The sequence below is a fragment of the Crocodylus siamensis genome, chromosome 5 (assembly GCF_052110815.1).
Source record: "Crocodylus siamensis isolate JL-2025a chromosome 5, ASM5211081v1, whole genome shotgun sequence".
Lineage (NCBI taxonomy): Eukaryota > Metazoa > Chordata > Crocodylia > Crocodylidae > Crocodylus > Crocodylus siamensis.
In genome coordinates this window covers 197976266-197991101 of record NC_143399.1, presented here as the reverse complement: position 1 = coordinate 197991101, position 14836 = coordinate 197976266, and the positions used below count along the sequence as shown (strand labels likewise).

General features: G+C 46.1%; 1 protein-coding gene across 1 annotated transcript in view; it reads left to right on the top strand.

Moving 5' to 3' along the window:
• The window catches only part of OXSR1 (oxidative stress responsive kinase 1), a 127220-nt gene that overhangs the window by 105255 nt on the left and 7129 nt on the right, over positions 1-14836 (top strand). The window contains exons 10-14 of the mRNA XM_090047785.1: positions 1614-1679; positions 1947-2069; positions 7749-7784; positions 12162-12320; positions 14331-14398. Of these exons, the coding sequence (XP_089903911.1) occupies positions 1614-1679; positions 1947-2069; positions 7749-7784; positions 12162-12320; positions 14331-14398 (452 nt within the window). The remainder of the gene's footprint in view (positions 1-1613; positions 1680-1946; positions 2070-7748; positions 7785-12161; positions 12321-14330; positions 14399-14836) is intronic.

The following is a 14836-nucleotide window of genomic DNA, read 5'->3' as shown; positions in this document are numbered from 1 at the left end:
GCTGTTTCCAGTGCTACTCTATAACTTTTTTTTTTCCTGTTGCAATTTCTGGGTCAGAATTGGACTGAACTGTTCTGCCCCTAGATGCTGATATCTGCTGGCTAGAAGAGACCCCTTTGGGACAGCAAAGGAAAATGGGTGGGGGGAGGAGGGCGGAAGCTAAATTTACTTTGGTGTTGGCTGAGGAAATAGAAAGCCTTTGAAAACTGATGGTATGGACTATGCCAAATACAATTCTGCAGACCTCTGACTTGTTTCCTGCAACTTTTTTAACTTTTTTTTTCTGGGGACAAGTTGTATTGCAGGAATTCAGTAGAATTTTAGGGAACACAAACCTGGCATTTTCCACTTCTTAATCCCATGTCACTTTACAGGAGGGACTGTCAGTCACTGATGAAAAGGTACTTGGGATTAACAGGGGGTGTTGATTGTAGCTGTGTTGGTCTAAGGACACAGGCAGACAAGGTTCTTTGGGTAAATGAACATCTTTTATTAGACCAACTGAATAGCTGGAAAAATTGTTCTTTGCAAGCTTTTTGGGCACAAACACCCTTCAGACGTGGGGAGAGTCTCCTGTTGTTTTGTGTTCTCCTGGATGGAATACAAGCCAATATGCAAAATGTAGGTTTGTGAAAATGCAAATGCGTGGCAGTGAGGATCAGAGGGATGGGAGACAATAGGTGTGAGGCAGGCAGGTGGTGGTGGTGCAGGGAAGGGGATATTGACCTGCTGATAGAACATAACTGGCAGACAGGTTACCTGGGGTTATTGGGTGGCAGGTAGGTTGTAATGTGCCATAAATCCAGTGTCTAGATTTAGTCCATGATTATTTATTTATTTATTTATTTTTTGCACCCAGTAGATTTATGAAGTGAAGTTCGTAGGCTTGTCTGTAAAAGGTGTTTTGTAAATTCCCTTTGAGGATTAGAACAGAGGTTGGAAAGAGAGTGGTTGCCTTGTGAGAAGTGTGCACCCGCAGGTAATTGGGTATTTTTGTCTCTGATAGATTTCCGGTGTGTGTTCATTCCGGTACGCAGTTGTTTGGTTTGTCTTCTGTATTTTCTATCGTGGCATTTAGTGCAGTGGATGAGAGATTACATTTCTGGAGGTGCAGCTGTAAGATCCAGGAATGGTGATGGTCCTGTTGCGGGGTGTAGTTACGGTGGGGGAGGTGAAGAAGTGTTGGCTGGCAGGCTTTACATTTCTTGTCGTGGCATGGTCTGGGTCCATTCGGTGTGTTTTGGGCCATAGGAAGTTTGCTTCTCACTTCTTTGAGAGTGGAGAGGTTAGTGCTTATTTTAAAGGCTAGCGTGGGTGGTTCTGGGAAGATTTCTTTAAGAAATGGGTCTTCTAGTATGGGTTGTAATTGTTTGGGATTAACATGCAATTTAGGGAAATTAATGTGCTAGAAAAGGATCAGTAACTTTTTTAATTTTTTTTTTTTTTATTTACCCCTTGGAAACTTTAAGACAAAGGTATGTTAGCTTCCAGACAGTGCAAGATGCTTCCTGGTTCTAGCAAAATGTTTTTACTGCCACAGTTATGCCTATTGAGCCATAAATGACCTATACCAGTAAAAAAGTGAACTTGATACTGAAATTTTTCTCTTTCAGAATAAAGAATTTCTACAAGAAAAGATGCTGCAAAGAGCACCAACAATTACTGAACGATCCAAAAAGGTACCAAGATGGAGCCATTGGGAATTCACTGCCTCTGTTGAGCAGTGATGTTTCAGTTCATACGCTTCATTAGGTTAATCTTTGCACCAATTATTAGTTAGCATGGTAATTAGTCTAGTCTAATGCTTACCCATCCTTTGTCAAGTCCTCAAACAGCTTATCCAAGCTATGCACCACCTTGGACATTCTGACCGCTTTTTCCAAGCAACATTTAATGCTTCAAACTATCTGCTTCGTCTGGTAGCTCTTTGTCTTTTGTTCAAGCAGGTCCGGCGAGTCCCTGGTTCCAGCGGGCGACTTCATAAAACTGAGGATGGCGGCTGGGAGTGGAGTGATGATGAACTAGATGAAGAAAGCGAGGAAGGCAGAGCAGCAATTTCACAGCTCAGGGTGAGCACACAGGTCTTGCGATGCTTGTATTTGCAGTGTGGGAGCCCTTGAGGCCATAGCTGTTTCATTAAGTGCTCTTTGTTTTTAGTAAGAGAGAAGCCTTGCCTTGAACAGTTTACATCCGAATAGACAAGGTAACCTTGTCTGAGAGAAGTTTTAAAAGCTGTATTGAGGCACAGAGCTTGCAACACACCAAGGTAATGCAAGGAGTGTGTGGCAAAGCTGGAAACTAAATCCAGATCTCCTAGATCCCAGTTCAGTGCTTTAACGCCATAGAGCGGGGATAGGCAAAGTCTGTCTGGTAGTGGGCTCCACTTCCCAGAAGCCCCTGCTCATGCCACTGGGAGCGGTTTCCATGGAAACCCCAGCACCAGCCACCTTGTGATAATGCTGAGCTGGGGTTTCTGTGGAGACTGGCCCCAGCAGCGCTGGCAGGGCACATGGCAAGGTGGGGAGCTGTTCTGGGGCCGGGCTGGGATCTTGTGACAGTGACAGCATGGACCGGAGGTGGGGCAGAGTTGCAATCTGCAGCCTGCCTGCTCCGGGCAGGGGTGTGCAGACAGGAGGTCGTGACTCTGCCCTGGCTTCTTGCAGTGATGACAGTGTGGTTCAGAGCCATGATCCTCTGCCTGCACACCCCTGCCCAGAGCATGCAAATATATATATATTTTAATTTTTAACTTTTTAAAAATGCATTTATTTATTTATTTATTGCAACTGCATCCCATTGCTAACTGATGTTTAGTTCATGATCTCCCACAGGGGTAGGCAACCTCCCGCACACATGCCAGGGTGGCATGTGAAAGCATTTGGTTGGCACCTGAGCCTCGGGGCAGGGGAACAGTGTTGTGCTGTCACAACAAGGATCAAGCCCTTTATGGCTCCTCTGCCATCCACCCTGGCACACCAGCATCTTATACCTTTATTTATGGGTGGTTTTGACACTATGCCAAAAAATATTGCCCACCTCTGATCTATCAAAACCCCAAGACCCTTCTTGGCAATTTTGCCGCCATCCAGTTATCTTCCCTTACGTATGTTTGCTTTTAATTATTCTTCCTTAGGTGTGGCATCTTGCATTTGTCTGCATTGAACCTCATCCTGTTGCTTCTAGCCCAGCTTTCCAACCAGTCAAGATCCCTGTGAATTCTGCTCCTCTGCTCCAGTGTGTTCAGTCCCCCCCCCCCCGTTGTTATCTACAAATTGGTTCCAGAAACTCTCAATCCTGGCATTAAAATAATTAACACGTTAAATAACACCAGACACAGGACAGACCCCTGTGGACCCCATTTGAAATTTGCTTTTCTGACATAGATTCATTTATAGTTACCCTTTGCTTGAGGTTGAGATGACAAGATGAGTAATGATTGTAAGTTCACAGTTCTTCAACTTGCTTTTGAGTAGGTCATGTAAGATTTTATCAAAACCCTCACTAAAGTACAAGTACACAACTTGTATTTCCACAAGAGGAGGCTGAGAGGGGACCAGTGGGAATTGGGGGAGGCTCTGTTCCCCCGGGCGCCACCTGGGGTCACTAGGAAGAATGGTCATAAATTGTTAGCAAGAAGGTTCAGGCTGGACATCAGGAGACACTACTTCGTGGTTAGGGCTGCCAGGCTTTGGAACGGGCTCCCAGGGGAGGTGGTGGTCTCCTACCTTGGGGGTCTTCAGGAGGATGCTGGACAGATATTTGGCTGGGGTGATATGACCCTGGCACCTGTTTATGCCCGGGGCAGGGGGTCGGACCTGATGATCTGTTTAGGTCCCTCCTGACCCAAAGCACTGTGACACTATGATATAACTTGTTCTTAATTCCATGCTGCCTGCTCATGATCAGCCTTCCCTCCTCTAGGTGCTTGCAAATTGATGACTGTAATTTGTTCCAGTAAGTTCCCAAGTATTTGACCATAATTCCCTGGATCTGCCTGTTTGCCCCATTCCCCTTTAAAAAGAAAAAGGGGGCGGGCACTATGTTGACCTCTTTTTCAGTCCTCTGGAACATCACCCGTCTTCCACAGCTTTGTAAATATTGTCTGGGGCTCTGAGATCCCTTCTGCCAGTTCTGTTACAACCCTGGGATGAAATAGAGTTGGGTATTTAAAATTCAGTAAAAGAGACCAGTAAAAACCCCAAAAAACAAAGAAGGCCCAATGGGTCCGAATAACACACAGAAAAAGCACAAATTTTCCATTAAGAAATGTCAAAAATCTTATTTCTGTTAAGAAAGCTACTAGCTTTTTCATAAAAATTGTTATAATCTTTGCCCAGTCAAAAAATATGTGGTCAGTTGATTAGATTGCCAACTGTGGGATGAAGTGCCTCAGGCTCTGCTGGCTTAAGTTTGTTCAAATGCATCAAAAGTTTTCTAATGCTCCATTTCATTATCATGACCCTTGGCCTTTCCCTTTCCTTGTTTATATAATTTTTTGTTAGTCATCTCTTTGTGGCTGTTTTTGTGAAGGCTGAGGCAGCATAGTGGTTTAGTAGCTTTGCCTTTTGCATCCTCTGTTAATAGCTCACCCTCTTAACAGCAATGGACCCATACTTCCCTTAGTTTTTCTTTTCTGACCAGCGTATTTATAGAACCCTTTCCTGTTGTCCTTAACTCCCCTTGCTGGATATAATTCACTTTTTGTATCTTTGCCTCCCTGATTCTGTTCCTGGAAATTCATCTCTTTCTTGGTATGATTTCTTAGTGACTGTTGCCCTTCCTCCGATTGCCTGCATGTTTTTCCTTTTGATTTTTGAGGCACCAAGAAGCAACCTGTATGGCCACACTGGTCTCCGGCCATTCTTGTGCTTCCACTGTGTTGGAATAGCTTCTTGCTGAGCTTCCAGTACTGTGCTGTTTAGAAACTGCCAGGCCTTGTGGGCCCCATTTATCCTTCAGCTTGTCCTCTCATGATATCTGGGCTATTATTTCTGAGCTGGTTGAAATCCGCCCTCTTGAAATCCAGTGTTAATGCTGCTAACCTCCTGCTTTATCCATCTTTGAATCATGAGTTCTAGTATGTCTACTCCCAAGTTTCCCATCACCATTTCATCCTTAACCAATTCTTTCCTATTGGTATGTTTATCACATAACCAGGGATGTAGAATATATGGCCCCTGGGCTGGATCCAACCTGTGGAGCCATATTATCCAGGCTGTGGGTCTTTGGACTGATTCCACATATGACATGGGACAGTCCCTAGCCCCACATGTGCAGGATGCCTCATGCAACATTGGATGGGGTCAGTTTGGGGCACATGCTGCATGCAGCACCTGTGCCAGACCAGCTCTGCACGCTACCTCCTAGGCATGGTCAAATCAGGCAGTGTCAGAACCTGCAAACAGGGCTAATGTGACAGGATGCCACGTGTAGTGTGCTTTGTGCTTGGTCCCCTGTACCCAGTGCAGCATGTGTGGCCAGCCCAGCCCCTTGTGCATCAGTCCCAGGGTTCGCTCTACCCCTGGTGCCTGGCTGCACCCCATGCTACACACAGCACAGGGAGTCTGGTGCACAGGTTGCCTTTGGCATTCCACCGTACTGGACTTGGGTGCTGGTTCTGGCATGCATGGGTGACTTGGAGCCTGATCTGGAGCCAGTTCCCAGGCCACTGCGCTATGGGGTGGCATGTGCTGCATGTGGAGCACGAGCTGGGCCCAGCACTGTGAGCGCTGCCGCGCACAGCACAGGAGGGTCAGTCCCAATCCAGCAACCCTCATCTGATCCATAGGCCTGGACGAGTTTGACATCCTGACACAGACATTTGCTTGAGTTTTTTCTTGAGGGCAATCATAATGTGAACAGCACCAAAAAAAAAAAAAGTTGTTTTATTTTCCAGTAGCAGAGTAAAAAAAAAAAGGAATGTATCTACTGCTTCCACTGTGGCTGAGAACACTGAGGTGCTTTTTCCTAGGAACATTTGTCCTCTTAGTTTGATGGTGGTGCCAGTTGCTCAGACCTTTCACAGCTTAGCGGTTGCCTTAGGGTAGTTTAAATCTTCTAAAATCTTGATGAACATGTTAATGCGGCATTGTTTCTGTGCGATTAATGAATGAGTATTGCCTCAGTGTTATTGATGGGCAAGGCTTAGCTCCTCTTCTGCTCGGACACCTTTTAGCCAGAGGCATAACTGGGAATTTTGGTGCCTAGGTGGGCAAAGGGGGCTTTGCATAGTGGGGAGAGTCTTGCCACAGACTCAGAAGACTCTGAAGGCTTCTGCTGCCACTGCTGCTACCTGGCCTCTCCACACACCAGCAATGCAATTTCCACTAAATAGGTGGCTGGGGCTGGTGCCCTGCTTGCCTACCCTTAGTTACACTACTGCCTTTATCTCAGGGGTGGGCAAAATATGGCCTGGGGCTCGGATCTGGCCTGCCAGGCCATTCTATCCGGCCCAAGGGGCCCCTAAAAAATGTATAAAATGAATATTTATTTATTTCTGGCTGCCTGTCAAAGACAACAGGAGCCAGGGGCAGTAGGACCTAAGAAAAGCCATCAGCAGGACCGAGCAGCAAGGACCGCCCCACCCCACCCCACTCCACCCCTCCCAACCAGAAGCCCCTTGCCTAGCAGAGGCTTCTAGTCTGGGATTGTGGGGCTGTTCTTGCTTCCCTGTGCCAGAGAGGGAAATGCGGTCTTCAACAGACTTCATGCCTTTTGGGCGGGGGGCTGGACTTGATGATCTTCTGAGGTCCCTTCCAGCCCTGATGTCTATGAAGTCTATAATGTCTGCCCAAAAGAATTGCCCACCACTGCTTTATCTGTATGTTCTAGTATGGTCCATGCTCTTGAGCTACCAGATTTGTATATTAATTACAGAGTTTCTCCTTGCCATCATGGAAAGCTTAATGCAGAGCCTCCAGGCTAGGGAGAGGATATAAGGCTCTGGGTGTGTGTGTGTGTGTGTGTTTGTGTGCACGCACACACATGTAGAAGTGCAGAACTCCTTGTTTCAGAGATGATATCTTTTATTAGACCATATTGCAAAAAATTATCTCTTTCCGCAAACTTTCAGAAAAAGACCTTTTTTTTTTTTTTTTTTTTTTTTTTTGCGATTTCTTAGTTGGTCTTATAAAATATATGTTCTCTGAAGCAAGAGTTCTAGAGTTTTTTGCATTTCTTTTTGTTTGCTGCCAAATACAACCCTGTGCACATGTACACATTTTTATCCTTTTGTGCTTGTACGTGGCAGTGTTTAAGCAGGCAGGTTTTACACAAACTAATTCCTGGGAGGGAAGGTTTTATATATCAGGAAGAGAATGGGATTTGTTTTCTAGTGAAGTTCCAAATTGATTTGCCTTGCTTATCTTTTTAGGAGCTGGAGTTGCCTGAAGCAAACTTTAATCCTAGTGCACTTAATTCAGTCCGGATCTGAACAGAGTAGTCTTTGTTAATAGTAGATTTATATGCCAGTAAAGAACTGTCATGGTTTCTATTTATGTTACCATGTAGAAATCTGCTCTTTAAGTAACAAGTGATGACTGTTTCTGTGGAGTCTAATGCAACTAGGATGCTGACAAATGATGTGTGTTTATTGGTGGTTTGCATTTTACTATGTAGATGAAAGTAAAAACACAGACACATTGATGTGCATTTAGTGGAGTCCACATGGATGCATGATAGCTTGTGGCTAGCCAATAAGGCTTTTGTCAAACGATTGATGATAATACCAGATTTTTTTTCTTTTATAGTCCCCCAGAGTGAAAGAATCATTACAGAATTCTGAGGTAAGTTGTTCTAATTGCAAGATGTTTTTCTTTGTATCGGACTTCCTAGTCTTTGGTAGTATTACAAGGAATGTATTTTTTTTTTTTTTAAATTGACTTCTAAAGCAATGTCACCAAGCCTTGGAAACTTCCCAAGATGTTGAGTCATTGGCAATTTTTTTTTTTTTTTTTTTTTAATTCTAAGAGGTCTCTTTCCACTAACTTGGGTGAATCTTTATGGGAAATATCTTCTTCAATTTCACTTATCACATCCCAGAGATATCTGGTATTGGATGGTGGATTAGTTGCTCTGTCCAACCTCTCTCATGAGTATCTTCTCAAGTTTTCTAGTCAAGCAAGGTCTTCAAGATGATTGTCACTGATTTTCAGTTTGGAGTTTGAATCTATTATTTCTTTCCTCCCATCCACACAATTTTAGAGGAAGTGACAGTTTCTTAGGAGCTGATCTGACTAATTGTCAGATACACTAAAAGAGGTCTTCAGTAAGTACCATATCTACCTGAAACAAGGTGACTTCAAATTTCAGATGACCCCCTCCCCCCCCCGAAAATTAGATTCCAAATGTGAAAGATTTATAAATTCTAAGATAATAAAAGGCTTAGTATTTCTGTCTGTCCATAACGCTGGGGGCCAACTGCACATGCACCCCGGAGAGGGCGGGCGGCAGTTGGTTTCACGGGCCCTGCCCCCTCAGGCAGGGAGTCAGAAGGAGCCCTTATGCTTTAAAACTGTGTATTGACTTGCCCCAGCTCCTGTCAAAGCTGATAGGAGTCAGGGACAATAGGACCCAGGAGGAGCCTTAGCAGGACTGATCAGCGCAACCCGCCCCACCCCAGCAATTGTATTCCTTACCTGCTGGTACCATGTGGCTTGGCTGCATTGCAGGAGCAGGGGCACGGAGCTGGTGGGGGTGGGTGTGTATCTGGTGTTGGGTGTGCATGTGCCTGCAGCCAGGGGCAGTGTGTGGGTGGGTTTGGCTATAGACCCAGGGGCTGGGTGTGTGGGGGCAACCAGGGACAGAGTGGGTGGGGGTAGGTGCATGTGTTCATAGAATGAGTCCCACACACACTTCCCACCATACACATGCACCCACACTCCCCTTGCACTGCCATATATGCTGACCCCCAAATGCACACCCCCCTCACACAGCTCAGGCACCCTCACCCCACACCCACCCACATCCCACCTATCCACACTCACTCACATGCTCCCTCACCCCACATACCTATTCCCACCCCCCCACAATATACAAGAGCAAAACTTCATGTTAAGCTATTGTGCGATCACGTCTGGCACGGATCTTTGAAAACCCCTGGCGCTCTGGTGTAGTGTCCAAAGACTGGAAGAAGGCCAGTGTGGTACCTGTCTTCAAGAAAGGGAGGAAAGTGGATCCAGCAAACTATGCCCATCAGCCAGACTTCTATCCTGGGGAAGATCCTAGAAAAGCTTATTAAAGAGGCCATCCTTATTGGACTGGCCGACGCCAACATCCTGAGGGATAGTCAGCACGGGTTTGTTGCAGATCGAGGTCTTGCTTGACCAATCTCATTTCCTTCTACAACCAGGTGACCTATCAACTGGACAAGGGAGAAGAGATTGATGTTGTATATCTTGACTTCAAAAAAGCCTTTGATCTGGTATCCCATGATCGCCTCTTGGCAAAACTGGCCAGTTGTGGCCTTGGGTCCACCACGGTCCGCTGGCTGGGAAGTTAGCTCCATGGTCGGACCCAGAGGGTAGTAATTGATGGAAGTCAATCGTCGTGGTGTCCTGTGACCAGTGGGGTCCTCCAAGGCTCTGTCCGTGGACCCATACTGTTCGACATCTTTGTTAATGATGTGGACATTGGAGTCAGGAGTGGACTGGCCAAGTTCACCGATGACACCAAACTTTGGGGCAAAGCATCCACACCAGAAGAGAGGAGGGTGATCCAGGCTGACCTGGACAGGCTTAGCAAATCGGCGGATGAGAACCTTATGGTGTTTGACACCGAAAAATGCAAGGTTCTCCACCTTGGGAGGAAAAATCCGCAGCATCCATATAGGCTCGGCAGTGCTACGCTGGCTAGCACTACAGAAGAAAGACTTGGGGGTCAAAACTGACCACAAGGTGAATACAAGCCTGCAATGCGATGCTGTGGCTACCAAAGCGACCAAAATGCTGGCTTGCATCCATAGATGCTTCTCAGGCAAATCCAAGGATGTCCTTCTCCCCTTGTACTCGGCCTTGGTGAGGCCGCAGCTGGAGTACTGCGTCCAGTTTTGGGCTCCCAATTCAAAAAGGATGTGGAGAAGCTTGAGAGAGTCCAGAGGAGAGCCACGCGCATGATCAGAGGTCAGGAAAATAGACTTCACGACGACAGGCTGAGAGCCATGGGGCTCTTCAGCCTGGAAAAGCGTAGGCTCAGGTGACCTGATGGCCACCTATAAGGTTATCGGGGTGACCACCAGGATCTGGGGAACATTTGTTCACCAGAGCGCCCCAAGGGATGACGAGGTCGAACGGTCACAAACTCCTGCAAGACCGCTTCAGGCTGGACATAAGGAAGAATTTCTTTACTGACCGAGCCCCCAAGGTCTGGAACAGCCTGCCAGCAGAGGTGGTTCAAGCACCTACATTGAACACCTTCAGGAGTAAACTGGATGCTTCTCTTGCTGGGATCCTATGACCCCGGCTGACTTCCTGCCCTTTGGGCAGGGGGCTGGACTCGATCTCCCGAGGTCCCTTCCAGCCCTAATGTCTATGAAGTCTATAATGTCTATGAAACCTCTATGGACATTACACAAACGCGTGTAAATCGGGACAAAAATATTTTTTGAAATCAAATTAGTGAATGCTTTAGATGTTTCCCTTTTAGAATATAATTTGGTGTTTTGCTGGTTTCGAGATGGCACAACCCCTTGCTGAAAGGAGTACTTCTGGGGGCAAGGGGGGGAACTTCTGGTGGCCAAGGTCAGGGGCTAGGGGGTGGGGACTTTCCGGTCACAAGATGGTGACCAAGGGGTGGGGCACCTGCCAAGGGGCAGAGCTACCCATGCAGCCTTTGACAGCTTGCCAAAACTTGGTAAGTGGCCCTCTGCCTGAAATAATTGCCTCCCCTGATTTACGTGGCTGACCTCAAAGTGCAAGTGGTGGGGGCGTGTAAGGCCTCCCTGAAATGGTGTCATTCATGACGGGCAGTTGGCTAGTTTGTTATAATTTTCCATGCATAGAATCTAATTATTGAAGGGTTGTCTTAAATTCGTTCCTCCTACTGCTGCAGCAGGGAAAGCAGCAGGGCTGTAGGTGCTCTTAGCTCTGGCTCTCTTCCCTCCAGGGTATGCTCTTAGCTCTGGCTCCTGACCAGCCATGCCGCGGCCGTAGCCGCAGCTCCAGTCCTGGGATGCTGCTGCGTGGCTGAGCATGGAGCGTCCATGTGTCTTGTGTCCAGGAGGGAATGGAGCTGGAGCTGTGCATAAATGTTACCAGGACCTCTGATCTAGTAGCAAAAGAGCTTTCTGGCTGACTTTCCTCTCCTAGTACTACTGATTTCCTTTCTAGGCATACAGGGTGATAGTTCTGCAACACACACCAGGCTATCTAGGATTAGATGCTCCTGTTCTAACTCCGGTTGTAGCCAAGAACTTTAATCGATTGTGAAGAAATCCCATGAGCTTCTCAAAAAGCTTTTAGCTACAGTAATTCATGTTGCATTTACCATTCTCCCCTGGAGAATTGATTCAGGTTTTTGCCATTTCCTTTTCAATCAACTAGAGACTAAAATGTTAAATATACCTCCAGTCCCAGTGATGCTGTACTTTTAAAAGAGTCCTTGGTTTGAATTACTTCTCCATTGAGTACCTGACTCTTACATCTCGGTAAATACTCAAGTCATGTTTGTTTGGAAGCAGATAATGATCTACAAATATTTAAATTTGCTTTGTTGCATGTGCGTTCCCTTTGAGAGGAATTTCAAACCAGTTTTCATAGGGTTGCAGGCTAAGCTGACCTGATGGCTTGGCAATTGGGAAACGGCAATGTTGCTTGCGTTCCCAGAAAACTGAGCCTCTAGGATGTGGCTCTGTCTTTCAGGAATGATGACTGGTTGTGTCACAGGGTGCTGCACAAAGTGGCTATAGGACAACTTTCTTGTCTAACGTCACTAGTACAGAGGCCAAACATTTCAGGGTGGAGAGGGTTAATCCTCTCCCAGAATGCGGAGATTCAGAGAGCTCCTTATCTCCCGTCCAGGTGGCTCCTTTATGCCTTGAAGGCATGGAAGTCCCTTTGGATATAAACTGTGTAATAGTTCAGCAAGTGGGGCGTTCGTGCAGTCCCTGCACAGCTGCCTGCTCCCCATGCAGTTCTTTCTAATTTTAAACCCCTTTCTCCTTGTAGCTGTTCCCATCAGCCGAGCCCACCGGCCCGTTACTCCACGTTCCAGCACAGACCCCTGCTCAACTACCTCAGCCAGCAGGACAAGCACCTGCGCAACCTTCTCAAGTTGCTGCCCCTCCACCTACTCAGGCTCCCGCAGCAGCTCCAGCAGCGGGGCAGGTAAGGCTGGAAACCTTTCATCCCAGCATGCAGTTTAGTAGTAGACCACCTGTGTGAAGTCAGTCACCTGAAGAGCTTGCTAATGTCATGAAAGCAGCTTATGGTGAATAGCATCTTTTGTTGCTTATGGGCTAAATAATTCATCTTGGTGGCTTTGGGGGAGTGCAGCGGGGACTTGCTCTTCCTTGGAGCTCCTTCTCTTCTAGGGTCATGCAGTGACCCTGTTTTGCTAGACTCTGAGGAAGGAATAAGATAATAACAGATGGCAGAGGAAAAACTGCCTTGTTTCTGGTGGTTAAAGAGGAACATTGACAGGGCTCTGAGCCAAGCAGACCTCTTAGTAGCATCAGAGCCTTGAGGGGAGGTAAGAGGCTTCAGCGCAAGGCCCAGTCAAGAGAATGTGTCTAGGAGGTAAAGAAGTAAATTGACTTCTTAGATCGAGGAGGAGGACCTGCCAAAACCAACCATTCCTGGGATATTTGGAACTTGTCTTGTGGTTGCCTGGCTTGCAGTGCAGCTGAGCTTGCCAGACTACTGAATGGCAATGGTACATCCATATAAAAGACGGTAATGTTTGTGCTTGCAGTTGGAAAGAGGCGTTTAATGTTGGAGAGAGCAAATCTGGCATGATCTGTGGGCCAACCCATGGGGAAGAGGTTTGGTAGTTGGTCATTAAACTAGCACTCTGGGCTTCTCTTTCCTAGAGACTCTTTCTCACTCAACCCATCTTCATTTTATTACAACCCATTACTGATAGCCTGTTACTCTTCAATAAAAATAGTGGAGTTCAGAGTTGGTGTTTACTTGGCTGCCTTGCCCTACAGCTCTGGTGCTTGAATCAGAGCCATGGACACCTCAAGAGGGCATTTAGACTCTGGTTTTTCAGGAGTGTTGAGGGCTGGTGGAAACACCATGGTTCATTGTGAGCGCAGCCCATAGTCTAAAGGAACAGCTCTTGACTGACTGCAGTAAAACCATCTAATTTCATCTTAGTTTAGTTTTAACTAATTTCATTTAATTCATTGCATATGTCAGTGATAGAGCTCGGTGTAACTCCCCACTTCTCAGCCAAGACCTAATTTTCATGTTATGCAGAAGAGGGAGTGTGGTTGAGGTATGAAAAGGACTTCGGGAAATTTTCTGTGCTTAAAATTGTCACCCGGTGCAAGTTAAAGCCTCTTGCTCAGCATGTGAAATGCAGACCAAGACTTTGACAATGAAAGAACAAGCCACTTATTATTAAACAGCATATCCGTTCGCTTAAAAAAAAAAAAAAAAAAAAAAAAAGGACCACGAGGACTATAAACATCTGGACACATGACTAAACTGAGTGAAATATGACCAGACAGCAGGCACCAATTATTACTCAATCTTTTCAGAATACAAAACAGGCAGCTATCAAACCAGTTCTAGAATATTTTTAAATCCATTCAGTTGGATTTCTGTAATCAGACATTCAGCATGGTGTGTTCAAATAAAAGCAAGCCATCATCCTAATAATGTTGAAATGTTTTATCTGGCTTGTAGATAAAATAACACTCCATCTGGTTTAGGAGCACAGAGGTTCCATTGCAAGCTGGGTTTCCAAGTCATCTGGACACTTTGTAAAACTTTGCCCTGTATCTTTAAAGAAAACCTGCCAGAGAATTTGAACCGGGGGATGGGGAATCCGTCATGAGTTCAAAAATCTTAAATCTGTAACCTTGCCTTAAAAATTATCTCAAACTGATGCAGGAAAAGCATTGGAAACCACTCCAGAAGCCTCTAGTCTGTCCGGTATATCTAACAGGAAAATAAATGCTGTACTATAGATTTTGCCTGGAAACAGTTCAGATAAGGCCATTTATTCTAAACATTACTCCGATACAGTTCACCTGTCCTCTAGCTCCCACCATGTTCTGGTTTTCATTGTGCTGTCAGTACTCCGGGGTTGTATGGTATCCAGTACGTACGTGTGTGTGTGTGTGTGTGTGTGTAAAATGCGGTAAAAATGATTCAATCCTATTGTAGGTACCACCTGCTCCAGCCCCAGCACAAGAGGATATAAAAGTCCCAATCAGTCTTGTACTAAGGTTAAGGTAAGCCCACTGCTATGAATTGGGGGAACTGATAGAAAAGCAGGCTTTGTAAACCAGTGGATGGGGCATGAGCTGCAAAGCTAGACAATCCCTGGGTTTTAATCTTGGCTTGATCACTAAAATGGGGAAGCTGATTAAATGACTCTCCAGGGAACCCCATTTGTAGAACGGGGATGAGTGTGCCTACCTACTCATCTGGGTGCAGTGAAACTGGAGTGTTGACAAAGTGCTCTACAGTGTCATTGATTTTTGTAGGAGGTCAGGCTATCTGCCTCTCCCCTGATTGCAGTGGCTGGTGCCATATGTTGCTTGCTACCTTGGAGTTTATTCCCTCTCCCTCACTGGGACTCAGAAAAGCATCATTTGACCCCCAGCTGGGAGGGCCAAATTTCTCCATACTAACGTTCCCTCCTATAAGCTTTGTGAATCCTAGAGCCT